The 18,345-nt window shown below is 40.2% G+C and overlaps 1 protein-coding gene across 9 annotated transcripts in view; it reads left to right on the forward strand.

The window, feature by feature from the left end:
* The window catches only part of LOC117667920 (uncharacterized), a 43,211-nt gene that overhangs the window by 17,433 nt on the left and 7,433 nt on the right, over positions 1-18,345 (forward strand). For 5 of the 9 annotated variants that reach the window (XM_060690776.2, XM_087888139.1, XM_087888138.1 and 2 more), the window contains 3 exons: positions 1,230-1,377; positions 2,634-2,737; positions 8,205-15,650. In XM_060690776.2, coding sequence (XP_060546759.2) covers positions 8,431-9,720 — 1,290 coding nt within the window. In that variant the 5' untranslated portion in view covers positions 1,230-1,377; positions 2,634-2,737; positions 8,205-8,430 and the 3' untranslated portion in view covers positions 9,721-15,650. Of the gene's footprint in view, positions 1-1,229; positions 1,378-2,633; positions 2,738-6,368; positions 6,846-8,204; positions 15,651-18,345 lie in introns of those variants that run through there. The other 4 variants (XR_015732712.1, XR_015732713.1, XM_087888142.1 and 1 more) reach the window with 4 other exon arrangements.

Raw genomic sequence — 18,345 nt, forward strand, 5'->3', positions numbered from 1 at the left:
TTAAAACACAAAAGAAAAAAGCTCTATTTAACTAGGGAATTGTAATAATTGAGATACTATTAATTGTATATTGTGTTGAAAGCAGAAATGGTAAAATTGTGGTTTGGAGGAATATATGGGGGAAATTATTTGGTTTATTATTATTGGTAAATATAATCAATTGATTTGTAAGAAATTGGATTGCATGGAAATAATTGGAATATTCATGTTCATATTGATTAATATAGAAAAAAGATAGTTATATAACTAATTGATTTATATTAAAATGTTAAATTTATATTAAACAACTGTAATATTACATAATTAAACAATGTGAGGATGGATATAAAAATAGACGACAATGCGAAGGGGTATAATATAGAATAGAAGAGAAAAATTGAATTTGATTAAGATTAGAGATGAGGATGAAGGGTAATATTATTTTTTAAAAAAAATAGATAAAGAATAAATATGGCAAAAAGGAAATATAGAAATTGTAAATTTAATTGAAATGACTAAACACTGTTTAAATTTGTGAACCAGCCAAATATTCTGTTCAAAGAAAATACATTGTATGTATGTGTGTTTCTAATTATTGCTATTTATTCATATTTGTTCTCTTTTATTCTTTAAAGTTTAACAATTCATTCTTTATTTTAATATCTTTATATTTGTTTGGGGTTGCCTTTCTTCCCTTTCATCTTTTTTATTGTACAGCAATCTTTCTCCTCAAACCTACCACCTCTCTCTTTTCTTTCCTTCTTACTTTCTCTTCCCCGTCCTCTTCTTCTCCTCCCTACTTCCTCTTCCTTTCTCCTTCTCCTCCTCTCTTCCTCCCCCTCTTACCTTCACTCCTACTCTAATTTCCCTTCCCTTCCTTCATCCCTCTCTATTGCTGTATCCTTTTATGCATATGGACTACTCAGAGGGCTGAAAAAGTTATTTTTGACTGGTCCTCGCACTTTTGACCAGTCCTCCAATTTACGACTGTCCTCACATTTTACGTTTTTTGCCCTATCTTATCACCATGGTGAAGAGAAGCAGTTGTGAAATGAGTGACATGGTTGTTAAGAATGCTGCATGGGCATAAATGTGAGGATGGTCATAACTGTAAGGACCAGTCAAAAGTGCGAGGACCTGTCAGAAATGACTTTTTTCAGCCCTCTGAGTAGTCCCTATACACATAGTCATGGCCATCCGGTCACATGACCATATTTAATAAGAAAGCAATTGACAACCTGATGTTTTAGTCACATACAGATAATCCTCGGGAATCTGAATCAGAATTAGAGCTGGAAGGAACCTTGGAGGTCTTCAAGTCCGGCCCCCTGCTCAAGCAGCAAATCCTTGATTAAAACAGTTCATTTAGTGAGCAAATGAAGTTATAAGATTAAAAAGGTAATTTATGACTGTTTTTCACACTTAAGACCATTGCAGCACCCCCATGGTCATGTGATCAATATTCAAACATTTAGCAACTGACTCATATTTATGACGGTTACAGTGTCCTGTGGTCATGCGATCCCCTTTTTGAGACCTTCTGACAAGCAAAGTCAATGGGGGGGGGGGGCGATTCATTTAACAACCATGTTGTTCTGACCTAGGCTTCCTGAGATAGTAAAAAGCTCACAATTAGTCCCCAAAACCCTCTTTTTATTTCAACGGCTGTGAATTCTGTTCATTCCCAGCCCGTGATGAGTCACAAATAGTTTGTAAAGAGTCCGACAGAAGTCTGCCACAGTCCTTCGGGATAAGGCTGATAAGCACCCGCCTTTATCTCCCTTGACACGCTGCCAAAGACCTAATTGGCAATTAGCTTTGCAAGGCCACGCGAAGCACAGAGTCAAAACAGAGCTTCAGAATTTAAACCGACCAGAACAAACAAAGTTGCTTCCTGCAAAGGCTCACGTGCTTTATGTCTTATGGGAGGGGCCAATCATCTCCAAGTTTTACTCCCGAGTCGCCCCTTTTGTCTTAACTGTTCCTGCTTTCTGGCAGCTCTGCGCATGTGTGCACTAGGAACAGGCTCCCCCTGTTCCTCTGCCTCGCTGACGTCAGAGTCTGGAGGCTCCAAAGTCAGCACATAACTCCCAGATGGCCCTGGCCCCATCTCTGCCTCTGACGCAGAGCCCTTGTCCAAGCCTTCCCCAGACTCAAGGACCGGCCCATGTTCCTCTCCAGACTCCTCACTGTCTGACTCTGCTGCCAGCTCCGCAGGCTGCTGGAGGACCCCAACACATGTTACTAACTTAACAACTGCAGATTCACTCAATAACTGTGGCAAGAAAGGTCGTATAATGGAACAAAAGCCACTCAATAAATGTCTCGCTTAGCAACAAAAAATGTGGGGCTCAATTGTGGTTTTAAGTTGAGGACTACCTGTATTTAGAATACCCAGAGACCGAGTAAATTTAAAGTAAGGACAAAAGTTTAGTGGTTATAATATAGATTTGTTAAACAATAGGATTAAATCATGATGTCAGGGTATGCTTATTTCTTGCAATTTAAGTGTGAAGTATACCTGATGTATATTTTGTAAATATGTACAAACACTGCACTTCTGATTTTAGTAGAGATTTGATGTTTTTAACCATAAAACTAATAAAGTATACTTAAATATATAGATATAGATTTGCTTTTCCTTACTTGCACAGGAGCATAGATTTGGGGGTTAAAATTGATCCAGAAGCCTGCCTGTTCTTTGAGTTGTCTTTGGATCCAGACTTGGCGCCGGGCAGTCTAATAAAGAAGGCTGTGGGTAAGTTGATTGTCAAGACTGGCAGCTGCTGGTGGGATTTTAGTGGGGAGGGAGGCTTTAGACAGGAATTTCGTCTTTTATTCGATTTGCTTATCTTCCTGCTTCACTAAGGTGACCAGACGTCCCGCTTTTGGCGGGACAGTCCCGCTTTTGAGCAATTTGTCCCGCGTCCCGCGGCGTTTTAAAAAAGTCCCGATTTTTCATTCTGCCTCCTGGTTTCCGGCTGCCTCCTGAATCCCCGCTGATGGCTAGAGGGAAAAAAACTCTTTAAACTCTTGCCGCGGGGCTTCAAAGGGCCGCCCTACGTTAATTAGCTCGGCTTCCCCCTCTCAGCTGATTTGCACAGGGCTCTGCTCTTGCTAAATTGCTCAGTTTTTTTTTCCTCTTTGTGCAAACCAAGCTCAAAACGAAATTGAAAGTAAAACAGGCTGTTGGCTTTGCGGTTTGCTTGCAAGGTTGGAAAATTAGGCAGCAGATTTATTTTCCTTTTCCTCACCAAAAAAGGTAAGTGCAAACAATGGGAAATTTAGGGCAAAAGATGAGAGTTCAAGATTTTAAAACACAAAAGAAAAAAAAGCTCTTTTTAACTAGGGAATTGTAATAATTGAGATATTATTAATTGTATACTGTGTTGAAAGCAGAAATGGTTAAGTTGTGGTTTGGAGGAATATATGGGGGAAATTATTTGGTTTATTATTATTGGTAAGTATAATTAATTGATTTGTAAGAAATTGGATTGCATGGAAATAATTGGAATATTCATGTTCATATTGATTAATATACAAAAAAGATAGTTATATAACTAATTGATTTATATTAAAATGTTGAATTTGTATTAAATAACTGTAATATTACATAATTAACCAATGTGAGGATGGATATAAAAATAGATGACAATGGGAAGGGGTATAAAATAGAATAGAAGGGAAAAATTGAATTTGATTAAGATTAGAGATGAGGATGAAGGGTAATATTGTTTTTTTAAAAAAATAGATGAGGAATAAATATGGCAAAAAGGAAATATAGAAATTGTAAATTTAATTGAAATGACTAAACACTTGTTTAAATTTGTGAACCAGCCAAATATTCTGTTCAAAGAAAATACATTGTATGTATGTGTGTTTCTAATTATTGCTATTTATTCATATTTGTTCTCTTTTATTCTTTAAAGTTTAACAATTCATTCTTTATCTTAATATCTTTATATTTGTTTGGGGTTGGCTTTCTTCCCTTTCATCTTTTTTATTGTACAGCAATCTTTCTCCTCAAACCTACCACCTCTCTTTTCTTTCCTTCTTACTTTCTCTTCCCCCCCCTCTTCTTCTCCTCCCTACTTCCTCTTCCTTTCTCCTTCTCCTCCTCTCTTCCTCCCTCTCTTAACCATCACTCCTACTCTAATTTCCCTTCCCTTCCTTCATCCCTCTCAATTACTGTATCCTTTTATGCATATGGACTACTCAGAGGGCTGAAAAAGTTATTTTTGACTGGTCCTCGCACTTTTGACCAGTCCTCGAATTTACGACTGTCCTCACATTTTACATTTTTGCCCTATCTTGTCATCATGGTGAAGAGAAGCAGTTGTGAAATGAGTGACATGGTTGTTAAGAATGCTGCACGGGCATAAATGTGAGGATGGTCATAAGTGTGAGGACCAGTCAAAAGTGTGAGGACCTGTCAGAAATGACTTTTTTCAGCCCTCTGGTTAGTCCTTTTGTGCATATGGACTACTCAGAGGGCTGAAAAAGTTATTTTTGACTGGTCCTCGCACTTTTGACCAGTCATCGAACTTACGACTGTCCTCACATTTTACATTTTTGCCCTATATTGTCATCATGGTGAAGAGAAGCAGTTGTGAAATGAGTGATGTGGTTGTTAAGAATGCTGCACGGGCATAAATGTGAGGATGGTCATAAGTGTGAGGACCAGTCAAAAGTGTGAGGACCTGTCAGAAATGACTTTTTTCAGCCCTCTGGTTAGTCCTTTTGTGCATATGGACTACTCAGAGGGCTGAAAAAGTTATTTTTGACTGGTTCTCGCACTTTTGACCAGTCCTCGAACTTACGACTGTCCTCACATTTTACATTTTTGCCCTATATTGTCATCATGGTGAAGCGAAGCAGTTGTGAAATGAGTGACATGGTTGTTAAGAATGCTGCACGGGCATAAATGTGAGGATGGTCATAAGTGTGAGGACCTGTCAAAAGTGTGAGGACCTGTCAGAAATGACTTTCCAGCCCTCTGAGTAGTCCCTATACACATAGCCATGGCCACCCGGTCACATGACCAGCTAGCCACGCCCACCCAGTCACATGGCCTCCAAGCCACGCCCACACAATAAGCCACGCCCACAATGGTGTCCCTCTTACCAATGTTAAAATCTGTTCACCTTATGCTTCACCAGCTTCACGCCTAGGGTCACATATTCTCTGGGTTCCTTCCATTAAACAGCGCCATCTAGCGGGATCCAGGAGGTATGCCTTCTGTGTTTTAGTTGCCTGCCATACGGAACATCCCTGAATTTGCAGTGGGAGGTTCAGCAGGTGCTAAAGAGAGCCAAGAACAGTGTTTCTCAACCTTGGCAGCTTAAAGAAATGTGGACTTCAACATAGTTGGCTGGGGGATTCTGGGAGTTGAAGTCCACTAGCCAAGAGGGCCATCTACAGAATGAACTGGCTGGTGGACCAGACTGTAGTTTTAGAGATCAGCAAGGACTTTGGCTAGAAATACTGGAACTTCAGAAGTTGAGAAAAGAGTTGTTTTTCCTTCATTCAGAATCTCTTATCATCCTTGCATTTTAATTTGTTTCCCTTAATTTTTTTTTTTACATAAACCATCAACTCCCTCATGTGGTGACTTAATTGCATTCCTTTGCCATCTGTACTTCTGCCTAAACCATGTCTTCAAAAGTTATGTTTTTGAGCCAGTCCTCAACCAGTCATAATGATTATTCATTCTAGGATCATTTTTTCAATACACTCCTATCTTGTGCTCACCAATCAAACTCATGCTTTCTAGCAAAATATTTTTCTCTCGACTTCAGGTTAATTCAGGATGTCATAAAATGTCCCCTCAAAATCTTCCATCAGTTTTCTTGCTTTCACTGGAAGGTAAAATGCAATTATCACCAACCTAGGAATTTCTACTTCAACCATTTAGGTTTCACCACAGCATCCTAAATCCCAATGTATACTTCCTGAAATATCTCCCAGACTTTTCATACATGACTAAATGTATACATTCACTTCCCTGAACATATTAAGGAACTCCACAAGATTATTAAGGAGAAACTTCCCAACAGTCAGGACAATTAACCAGTGGAACAGTTTGCCTTCAGCAGTTGTGGGTGCTTCATCACTGGAGGTTTTTAAGAAGAGACTGGACAATCGCTTGTATAAAATTGTAGGGTCTCCTGCTTGAGCAAGGGGCTGGACTAGAAGACCTCCAAGATCCCTTCCAGCTCTATTCTGACTGATTGACTTTAAGATCGATTACGTTCTTGCTCCCTCTCTTTTTGGCGGGCTTCCTTTCAAGTCAAGTCTCGATTCCTAATAATTGCCTGGAATAGCGCCTGCAGTTCTTAGTACAGATAGATGATTCACAATTTTAATGTTGAATATTTTTTACTAAACAGTTTCACTGTTTCAACTTGTGAGCATGAGTTGTGTCAGCGTCTCAGCACTGACATAGAAAAGGGAGGATGAAGCTTGAACTTTTGCCTGCTAAATCCCTTTGAAGATTCGGTCTCCTTGGAGATGAGGGGGGAAGCATTCCAGTGAACTGACGGGAAAAGGAATCAGGAGAGTGACTTGGAAGAAAGCCAATGTGAAGCAGAGAATTGGGGATCGGAAAGGGAGGGATTGGAGGGCAAAGGTCAGTATTGACCACGAAGAGCCAGGATCCGGTTACTGTACTTGAATAAAGAGAAAATTTCCTTAAAGATTGGCAGTTTGGAAGTTCATTTATTTTGAGATAGCATCGAAGCCTGACAAGTTGCTTGAGAAGAGATAAGAGGCTATTATGAGGAAGGAGGGATATTCTCAGTCGAGATATATCAGTCTTGAATCTCTTCATGCGAGCATTAGCATACAATAAACCTATATTCATTTAATCTGCCTGGACTCCTGATTTCCTACACTTGACAGTTACTTTGTACAGTCACTCTGTTTTAGCCCCACCTATAGCTCAGGGTTATGATTGTGGAGTAAAATACAGAAAACTTAATGTGTGTGTATATCTATATATCTACATCTACATCTACATCTATCTATATTTATCAGATAGTCCTCGACTTTTTACTACAATGGAGCCCAAAAGTTCTGTTGTTAAGTGAGACATTTGCTAAGTGCATTTTGCCCCATTTTACAACCTTTCTTGCCACAGTTGTTAAATGAATCATTGCAGTTGATAAATTACTAATTTGACTGCTAAGTGAATCTGACTTCCTCATTGACTTTTTTTTTTTTTTTGTCAGAGGGTCACAAAAGGTGATAATTGAACCTTGGCATACAGCAACGGTCATAAATATGAAGCAGTTGCCAAGAATCTGAATTTTGATCACATGATTATGGTCAAAAAGCGGTCATAAGTCACTTTCTTTAGTGCTGTTGTAACTTTGAATGGTCACTAAATTAACTGTTGTAAGTCAAGCACTGTCTGTCTATCTTTCTTTCTCTCTCTATCTGCCTATACTGTCTGTCTGTCTGTCTGTCTGTCTGTCTATCTATCTATCTATCTATCTATCTATCTATCTATCTATCTATCTATCTATCTATCATCCATCTGCCTATACCGTCCGTCCGTCCGTCCATCCATCCATCCATCCATCCATCCATCCATCCATCCATCTACCTACCTACCTATACCAGTGATGGCTAACCTCTTTGCCATCGCGTGCCAAAAGTGGGGGGACCACGGGGAGGTTGCCCATGTGTGTGCCCATACCCCTAATTCAATGCGCCTCACCCCTGCACCTGTGCACACGTGCGCCCCCTGCTTTTAGAACATGATGGCACGGTGGGCCTGGTAAGCTTGTTTTTCACTCTTCCCAGACTCCAGAGGCTTTCTAGGAGCCTGGGGAGGGCGAAAACAGCCTTCCCCACTCCCCCGAAGGCCCTCCGGAGGCCGGAAATCACCCATTTCCCAACTTCCAGTGGGACCGAAAGGCCCAAAAATCAGCTGGCCGGCGCAGACATGTATGCTGGAGCTGAGCTATGGCAACACTCGCGTGCCCACTGATATGGCTCCATGTGCCACCTGTGGCACCCGTGCCATAGGTTCCCCATCACAGGCCTATACTGTCTGTCCGTCTGTCTGTCTGCCTATACCATCTGTCTATCTATCTATCTGGCTAGCTAGCTAGCTAGCTATCGTCTTTTCATTCAATCAATAAGCAGCTAAATAAACATGTATTTTTTTTAAAAAAAAATCAATAAAATATTTTTTTCTTCCTTTAAAAAAACAATTCCAGATAAACAGCATGCTAAATGTTCATCCTGAACTGTGAGCATTGATCTACAATCAGTATGAAGGATTATCCTTTGAAACCTAAGGCCAGAAATCTCAGACAAAAGGGACTATACATATTTTGATATGAATTAATAAATGACCCCCAAACAATCAAGCCTTAGAAAAAGAGTATTTTTTGGAATGTAGTGCATTCAAATAATTTGGAGCTATTCTAGAGTGGGAAGACCATGGCCGATACTTTTTCTTTGGTACTTTCCACTTGGAAGAAGAAAGTATTACTGTCACAGACCCATAAGCTGAATATTGACAGTTTAAACAACGTGAAGAAAAGCTGGGAGAATTTAGGAATGGATGAGGGGATGGGAAAATGTTTCAAAGAAGTAATGAAGAACTTTCCAAATGAGCCTTCATGGGTAATGAAAAATGCTCAGATGATTCTCAAGGGAGATGATGGGAAAGTGCTGTCTTTTGCTTCAGGAGAAAAAGAATGGAAAATCAATGTTTCTGCTGGAGACTACAAGTTCCGTGTGAAAGCCCCATCAAAATCTGCATATCTGGCCAGATTACGCTTTCGGCAGCAACCCCTTAGCACTGGACGTTTAAAAAAGGTAGAAGAAGACTTGAAGACATTTGGCCCATTGACTCCAGCTGAGAACAGTTGCTTTGAGATGGTACTCCAGCGGTTCTCCAAGAAACCGGATCAAATACAAAATAATGCCCAGATAAAATTAATCTTTGATACGGATGGAGAAAATGTGGAATATGTATTCATCTCAGGGAACGGAGATTACAAAATGGACGTTACTTATTCCAGTGGGCAACCTCAGTACAGTGAATTACATGTAAGTTCAGACAACAAACTAGAGAATTTCTCGTGTTCCCTTCAGACACTGGACGTTGGTAACTTGAGGGAAATTGAAAGTAAATTAGCCCAATTGGATTTGCTTACCGACAGCCTAAAATCATGTTTTAATCACCTTGTGGATAAATTGCCTGAATGTATCATTAAGAATAATCTCCAGATTGATTTCACCTGCGATGAGCAACGCCTATCTGTAAACTCCAAAGAGTGGAAGATCAACGCACAGAGTAATGACGGAAAAGTAGATTTTACCTTCAAATCAGAAATTTGGGAACAGTTTTTAAAGCAGAACAAGGGCAAACCACATGAGCTCACTGTGGAAAAACTGAAAGAAGTGCGGACACAAGTCCGGAACATGTCAACAGTACCCAAGCGTGTCAATGACACCTTCAACAAAGCAGTAAATGTATTTTGTGAGGAAACATCATATTTGCAAAAGAATGCTCACCTTGTTATTCAGTGTGACGGTGGAGAGTTGGATTTCATCTCTGGCAAAGGGCAGAACAAAATCGAAATATTCTACACAGATGACATCATTGATTCTAAGGTATTTCGTACTTGGTTAACGTTCATACTGAGTTTGCATAAACACATTCCAAAAGCTTTACCACCTATAATCCCAATAATACTACGACTGGTTCTATCTTGTTTGTGATGTCCCTTTCATCGAGGCCATTACTTGGGATAAAGCTGTTTCAATGAGGGTTAAATTGTATTGAACAGTGATTGCTGTAGGAACATCATTATTGCCACGTTTTAAATCTGCATTAGAATTTTTTTCTACCAGAAACTCACTCAGTTGGTTTTCCCAATAGGCGGAGGATGTACGTGCTTAGGTACTCGAAATTGACCCAATCAATTTACCGTATTTTTCGGAGTATAAGACGCACCTTCCCCCCCCCAAAAAGGTGGTAAAAATTTAGGTACATCTTATACACTGAATGTAGCCCCGCCCACCCACTGGCCTCCACCCTTTGGCCTCTGCCTTGCAGCAGTTACCGCCTTGCAAGCAAACAGCTCCTTTTAGCTTCAGCACAACCTAATTAGCACAAGTTGATTGGATCGGCCTTCCAACTCTCAGCTGTTTTGCGCAGGGCTCTGCTGCTTGCTGCAAAGAGGTAAATTGCTGGAGCAGATTTTTTTTCTTCCTTGTGCTAATCAAGCTATGTTGAAAATGAAAATGAAAGTAAAGCAGGCTGTTTGCTGCAATGAGGCAAAATTGCTCAGAGGCAGAGGGAGATTTCTTTTTCTTCTTTTCCTCACCAAAAAAGGTAGGTGAGTCTTATACTACGGTGCGTCTTATACTCCGAAAAATACGGTAATTATTCTTTTAAGGCTGAACTTTAGGATACATTCTGGACAAAACTAAAATCTTATCTTTGGAGGAATTCATTTCAAGAAAGACCCCTATATGCAGTGGTGGAATTCAATTTTTTTTTACTACCAGTTCTGTGGGCATGGCTTGGTGGGCGTGGTGTGGCTTGGTGGATATGGCAGGGGTATGGCAAAATCTTCATTCCCTCCCCACTCCAGGGGGAAGGATATTGCAAAATCCCCATTCCCACCCCACTCTGAGGCCAGCCAGAGGTGGTATTTGCCGGTTCTCCAAACTACTCAAAATTTCGGCTACCAGTTCTCCAGAACCTGTCAGAACCTGCTGAATAGCACCCCTGCCTTTATGTATATATATTGTACTAATTTTCATCTAACTGATGAGTGTGTCTATGTGCCTTGGAGTCAGTTTTGACCCCTGGAAACTGTCTGGATTTAATCCCTGCAGTTTTCTTGACAAGATTTCAGAAGTACTTTGCCATTGTCTCCTTCCTAGAGCTGAGAAAGAGTGAGTGGCCCAAGGTGACCCAGCTGGCTTTGTGGTCAAGGCAGGAGTAGAACTCACTGTGTCCTGATTTCTAGTCTGATGCCTTAACACTACAACATACTGGCTCTTGATAATGAGTAGCTAAACATGCATGTATTGTCTACACAGAATTCCTTGCAATTGTGACTTGCGTGGATACTTTTTCCTTCCCTTTTGATAAGGACCAGGTTGGATCAACTTGAGATCTAGTTGCTTATGTCAACTCATAAGGTTACTATAATCTAATTCAGTAGGTCCCTTCCTGTTTGTATCAGGCTACAGTCTGTGTAAGGGATGCAGTGGCTCAGTGGTTAAGACACTGAGCTTGTCATTTGAAATGTTGGCAGTTCAGCGGTTCGAATCCCTAGTGCTGCATAAAGGGTGAGTTCCCGTTACTTGTCCCAGCTTCTGCCAACCTAGCAGTTCGAAAGCACGTAAAAAATGCAAGTAGAAAAATAGGAACCACCTTTGATAGGAAGGTAACAGCATTCCGTGCGCCTTTGGCGTTTAATCATGCCGGCCACATGACCACGGAGACGACTTCCGACAGCGCTGGCTCTTCGGCTTTGAAACGGGGATGAGAACCGCCCCCTAGAGTCGGGAATAACTAGCACAGATGTGCGAGGGGAACCTTTAACTTTTTACAGTCTGTGTGTTCTGCTTATTTCATATTTTCCCTTTTTAACCAAACTCCCTCTATACCATGATTTAGCAGTGTTCCAGCATAGTCACTATTTGATGGATTGGACTACAAAGTTTTAAGAGAAACAGAAAAAAAAAATCCATTCAGGTAAAGTTTTTATTTGCTTTCTTCAGCAGTACAAAAACTAGTTTTCAGCTGTTAAAGGTAAAAAGAGAGATTTCAGGAGTAAACAAAAATAAATCCAGCCTCCACCACATAATTTTGTGAAAAACTTTTATTTATTTACATTTCCTATTTTTTAACTGCCCATCTCCTTCAGAGAAGGATTGTTTTCTCCACTTCTGTTCCTCTTACCAAAATATTTATAAAGTACTGAAGCTGAAATAATTTTTTTTCTGAACTTGTTTAAAATTTGGTAAACGTGTACTCCTAAAATTAATTCCGAACTTATAACCTCTTCAACCATTTAAAATTTTTAAAGACTCAGGAGTGGGAGCTGATAACACATACTATCTAAAATATTTCTGTATTAGGGATATTCCTAAAGCAGGAGAACAATTACAAATAATTTTAGAAAATTTGGCTAGTGCATGATTTCAAATATGTCAAATATTGTATTTCACCGCAATCCTGAAAATGAGAATACAAGCTACTATAACCATGGTTAAATTTGAAATTAGGTTAATTTCATCTCTAACAGAGATGGAGTAGGGAGAATCTCAAGCATTTTTAAAAATGATATTAAAAACGTAAACTTCTTTGATAGGTTCAAAGACATACAGGAATCAGATATAAAAGTTTCTTTACCTTTAATTTTATGGTTATCAATCTGAAACAGAAAACCACTGAAATCAGTTATTAATAAAATTAAGGAAAATTCAATGAGTATTTTAGAAATGGTATTTAAATCTAAGATATAACCTAAATGACCTTTTAGAGCAGCGGACACCAACTGGTGGTCCACAAGAAAATTTTGGTGGTCCACAGAAAAATTATTTGCATTTTTTATATTGCACTAAATCAGGGGTCCTCAAACTATGCTCCCTGGGATGGAGACTTGCAATGAACATTGCTGCAGAGAGTCTCTCCCTTCGAGGTCTTTTTGTGTGGATTGGAGTGGGGCAGAAATTCCAACTTGGGGTCTGCTTCGGCCTCCTGGTGCGGGGCTTTGGGTGAAGACTGGAGGGAAGCGCCGCTGGTGGCGAAGAGCCAGTGGGACTGCATCATGGCCTGGAACTGGCTGACCATCTCAGCCTGCTGAGCCTCCAGGCACCAATACCTGGCCTTGCACTCCTGCAGGTCTTCCCTCTGCTTGGAAAGCCTATGCTCATAGTCCTCAATGAGGTGCTTCTGCTGAACCTCCTTCTCAGTCAGATCCAATTTGAACTGAGCCAGCTGTTTTGCCAACTCTTTCTCATGACTGCTATTTAGCTCCAACAACTGCTTCCTGTTGGGGCCCTAAGGAGCCCGGGCAGGCAAGCAAGTAGTAGTGAGTAGAGGCTGGCAAGGCGCCCCTCAACGTGACATCGAGTTGGCCACGCCCACCCAGTCACATGACCATTTTGCCAGCCAATCATTAGGCAGATCACATATGTGGTCCGCAGGATTTAAAATTATGAATTTAGTGGTCCTTAAGATCCAAAAGGTTGGTGACCCGTTTTAGAGCAATAGCACTTAGACTTATATACCGCTTCATAGTGCATTACTGCCCTAAGTGGTTTGCAGAGTCAGCATATTGCCCCCAGCAATCTGGGTCCTCATTTTACCCACCTTGGAAGAATGGAAAGCTGAGTCAATGGAAGGCTTGAGTCTGGTGAGATTCGATCTGCCAAACGGCTGGCAGCCGGTGATCAGCAGAAGTAGCCTGCAGTACTGCACTCTAACCACTGTGCCACTGGAAAAGCATATCAAAATAAAGACATCAGCATTATGCTGATTATTTTAATTCTACCTGGTTTAAATTTATTATTTACTAGATCACTGGGTCATCATTTCTAAACAGAAAAACAGAATGACCCCAGGTGGGAGAGGTTGCAACTTCCAAACTTCCTCCCATCATCCCCACTGAGTTTTATTAAATTAATTTTTTAAAAAAATTAAAGTAAAACTTCATGTGAAATATGAAAGGACTCCTTACATTGAGCAGGGGATTGGACAAGAAGGCCTCTGAGGTCCCTTAAAGGCTGATTCCACATTCTATGTTCTAAATAGTTAACTGTTCCCCGATTTTATTTGTCTCAATGTTTTTCCTATCTGTTGATTCCAAGCTACCAATTCAACTCCACCTTCGTGAGCCATTCTAAGACTTAAGAAGATTATGTTTACCTAAACATCTTCCCACTTTATTCTTCCTGAGTCCTGGATCAATGTAACTTTTTTTCTCCATTACATTTTTCTTCTTTTGCCTATTAAAATCAATAGCTCAGTAATGGGGGGGGGGGGGGAGAAGGGAGATAGCTTTTTGCTGCCCTGAATGAAAAAGAAAGAAAGATAGATCAATCTGGTCATTTCAAATACTAAATTATACTATGAATGGGATTCCTTCCAGATGTGAAATTTAGGAATTGCCACCAAGTCCAATTCAATCACATAACGATTACCTCCTAAAGCATTCCAGCTAACAAGATCTCCCTTCTTCTGTGCCTCCTTACTAATGGTTAGTATGCACACAAGGTCAAAGAACACAGTTATGAATAAAGGAAGATAAATTAATGCAAGTAAATGGGGAAAAAATTAGCTGCAAGTAAGACACCTGTGGTATAATGTCAAATATCAAATTACTGTATTTAGTCACAGATAAGTCAAGAATTTGAGGGTCAAAGTAGACCCCCCCCCATTGGATTTGGCTTATCCATGGTTGAGCTTCATCTGTGAGTAAATACCATAATACATTTTTAAAAAGTTTTCATATATACTTAAATATAATCTCATCAGCAGTGAGCAATTTGGTGTAGTGGTTAAGGCTTTAGGCTACAAACTAGGAGACTTGAGTTCTAATCCCACTTCGTTGACGACACCAAGCTACATGGGTTTCGGTCCTTGGTCCAATCACTTTCTCTCAGCCCTAGGAAGGAGGCAATGGCAAACTAATTCTTAAAAAAAAACAACTTGCCAAGAAAAGACAGGATTGACGGGGAAAGCCCATCTGCAGGTAAGTCAATCTTCACATTTTCAACCAAATAACCATGAAAAATGCACACACACACACACACACACACACACACCGGATTGGCTAATCGTGAAAATTAAAGCATGAAAAATTTGAGGGTCAGTTTATTGTGGATGGGCTTATCTGCAAGAATCTATATGATCTGTTAAAATACATGCTCCCATTGCTAGGTATGATGCTTAACATAGCAATAGCACATAGACTCATATACCGCTTCACAGTGTTTCTTAACAGCCCTCTCTAAGCAGTTTAAGAGTCAGAATATTTCCCCCAACAATCTGGGGGAACAATCCTCATTTTATCAAACTCGAAGGATGAAAGGTTGAGTCAACCTTGAGATAGTGAGAATTGAACTGCTGGCAATCGGTAGAATTAGCCTGCAATACTGCATTCTAACCACTGCATCATCGCGGCTTAGAGGCAGCGGTATTTAAAATAAATATTTATTTATATTTACTAGTATCCTGTGCTATAACCTAATCCAGACAGTTATCCTTCTAGGGAGGAGCAATAAAGTAGTGCAACAAGAGACCACAATATTGCAGTTTAAGGTACACATAGATAATATCAATGATACTAAAAAAGCAACCTTATGTATACATTTTTTCCCTTCCCCTTTTTTTCCTTTTGCACTTTTTATTTTATATATTTTTTAAAAAATACTTTGTATTAGGGTAACTAATAAAAAGTAACTAATACTTTGTATTAGTATCAGGAAAGATTCTGCAAGTATGAAGTATAATAAAGAAATCACTTCAATAGCTCATCAAAGCATTCAGAAGAAGGCAGTTTTATTGTATTCTTACTGTTTCAAATGTTAATTAACCAAACCTATATAATCTGAAGGATATTTTGCTCTGGAATCACTTTCCTGCTGTAAGCGTTATTTCAATAAAGTATACTTCATTGCACCTATCTCCAAATGTTTCAGTTTTTATTTCATCCTTCCTTTAACCCCACAACTCAACTGACTATATTGCCAAGATCTGAAAAATTAGTTGGCTTATTTGCACCACAAATGACGAATGGTTGGAGGAATTGGGTATGTCTAGTCTTAATGAAAAGAAGGACTAGAGATGACATGATAGCATTGTTCCAATACCTGTCTGAAAGAAGAGATCAAAAAAGAGACTGGACAATCATTTGTTTGAAATGATAAAAGAGTACCTCTCCAAATTATTTCCCTTGCCACTCTTGAGTTGCAGGTGGTGGGTTTAGCTCTTAAACAGCATTCTCCGTCCCCAAAGACAATAGAGAAATTTTATTTCTCTTGCAAGAGGTCTGGCATCACCCCTGCTAGTAAATAAAGAATGTCCCTTCCCGGTTGCATCCAGTCCCTAAAGCTTAGATTCTGGAATCTGATCATTTGATCAGACTCCAGAATTTGATCTGATCGTTGGGGTTATTGCTTTTGATATCCCCAACGATCAAAGATAAAAAACCATATTTTATATATGTTGATAATTTTTATGTTTGGAGATGAGCATTTGATCGTTGGGGATATTGCTCCCTCGGAGGCACCAGGACGGGCGCATGGCTTCGAGAAGAGAAAATCTACGCTCACTCAAGCTTATTCCCGCAGCAACTTCCCGAGCTACCATTCCACTCCAGGGGATGAAACGAGAGGGCTTCGCCCTAGAGCGGCAACACTCCTAGTGTAACTCACTTCCTGCCCTCGCCTTCAAAATCCCACTTCAGCCTGGCAGAAGAGCGCATGCGCCGTTCGACTTTGAAGCTAGACTGCTGCCAGGACTTTAGGGTTCAAAAGAGGAGAACTACGGTAGCAGCTTAATTCGGTTTACCCAAAATATGCTTTTTCTTTTTTTCAGGAGGCAACTGGGCTTTCTTGGTTTTTTTTTCTTTGGAGACGTTTCGCTTCTCATCCAAGAAGTTTGTTCAGCTCTAACAGGATAGTGGGGAATGGAAGCTCTGAATTCTGTCGGAACTGAAGAAGCTTCTTGGATGAGAAGCGAAACGTCTTCAAAGAAAAAAAAACAAGAAAGTCCAGTTGACTCTTGGGAAAAAAAAAAAAAGCACCTTTGGGGACAACCATGACCTGGATGACTGAAAATCTCTACAGACTTTTTATTCGGTTTAGCTACATTAAAAGCGAAACGAGTTGGTAAATGGAGATTCTCAGTCATCCAGGTCACGGTTGTCCCCAAAGGGGTTTTTTTCCACTTGCCTCTTGGGGAAAAAAAAACAAACATTGGGGAACAAACGAGTTGATATTTTTTCCGGAGTTGTCATTCAGGGCCTTTGAACTCAAATAGTATTCAATAGTTGCAAATAGTTGCAAATAGTTTTGTTATGGTAATAAGTCTTTCCCTGACATTAAAAAAATTCAACGATCCAACACATTGAGATTTAAAACTTGAGAGTTTTGGAAAATATAATTTCTGGCCGCATAGTTTCTCCTCTTCCCCCATTCCATGAACATTCACACTGTCAACACAGAGATAAATATCCATACAAGGAGGGGGGGGGGAGGCTAAACGACTTTTTAGATTCAGAGACCTTAAAAAAATCTGTTTTATGTTGCAGAGACACAGTCTCTTAATTCTTTTAAGCTATGCTGGCTGGAGAATTCTGGGAGTTGAAGTCCACAAATCTTAAAGTTGCCAAGTTTGAAGACCCCTGCTGTAGACAATCAAGGGATCGATCTGTATAGCTTTACGAATTAAGAGTTTGCGGCAGGAAAGAATAAACATTGCAGTGCGCCTGAATCAAATCCACAAAAGTTAGTTTCGCTGCAAACGCCAAAGTAATTCGGGGAGGCCCCCCCCTCAGTTTCAGGGACGCTTTTAGCTGATCTTACTATGAATTCAAATTCAAACTCAAATCTTTATTGTCAGTGCACAACATATGTACAATGAGATTGGTTGAGCTCCCTCAGTGCACCCCCACCCACAACACAATACAATTTACACTGAAGACAGAAAATCCCTAACCGAATAAATCATATTAACAAAAACACCCAGTCCTATTTGCACCAGAGTGAACATGCACGAAGCCTGCAAATTAGTTATAACAGTCACAAGGAGTTTCCTCTCCCCCTTTTTTGCTCCTTGGGGACTTGGCAAGGGAAAATCTCTTCCTCTTTTTCTAAGAAACGGAGGGATCCTCTCCCTTCTATGGGGCTGCCTGAACGTGCAGATTTTGACTTTGCACCCTGCGCTTTTCTTTCTTGCACCACACATGGAAAGAGAACTTAAGAGGATTTCTCCCCTCCCAAGCTCTCCCACCATCCAGATTCCCTTTAAATATTCGCCTTCACTTAATTTTTGGTATTTTCTTTCCGGAGAGCCAACGCGGCAGTCACTTGTTTTGAAAGCAAAGACACACCGCGACTTTACTCTTTTTTTTTCTTTTTCTTTCTCTTACTCTTTCTTCTTTTCTCACGGGGCCGGTCATTCGAAGGGTTAAAATAAAAGAGCGCTTCTTCCTAGACAGGAGAAATTCCAGCGGACGATCATGGTTTCCTCTCCCCGCCTCTATTACTCCCCTTACGTAGCACACGTCCTCTCCGTCTATCAGCCAATGCTAACCGGCATGGAGCGCATGCTCAGTTCCATTTGGAAGCTGGACGAATGCCAGGTGTTCCAGGGTT

This window comes from Pantherophis guttatus, chromosome 2 (assembly GCF_059756535.1).
Source record: "Pantherophis guttatus breed Tessera chromosome 2, ASM5975653v1, whole genome shotgun sequence".
NCBI classification, from domain to species: domain Eukaryota; kingdom Metazoa; phylum Chordata; class Lepidosauria; order Squamata; family Colubridae; genus Pantherophis; species Pantherophis guttatus.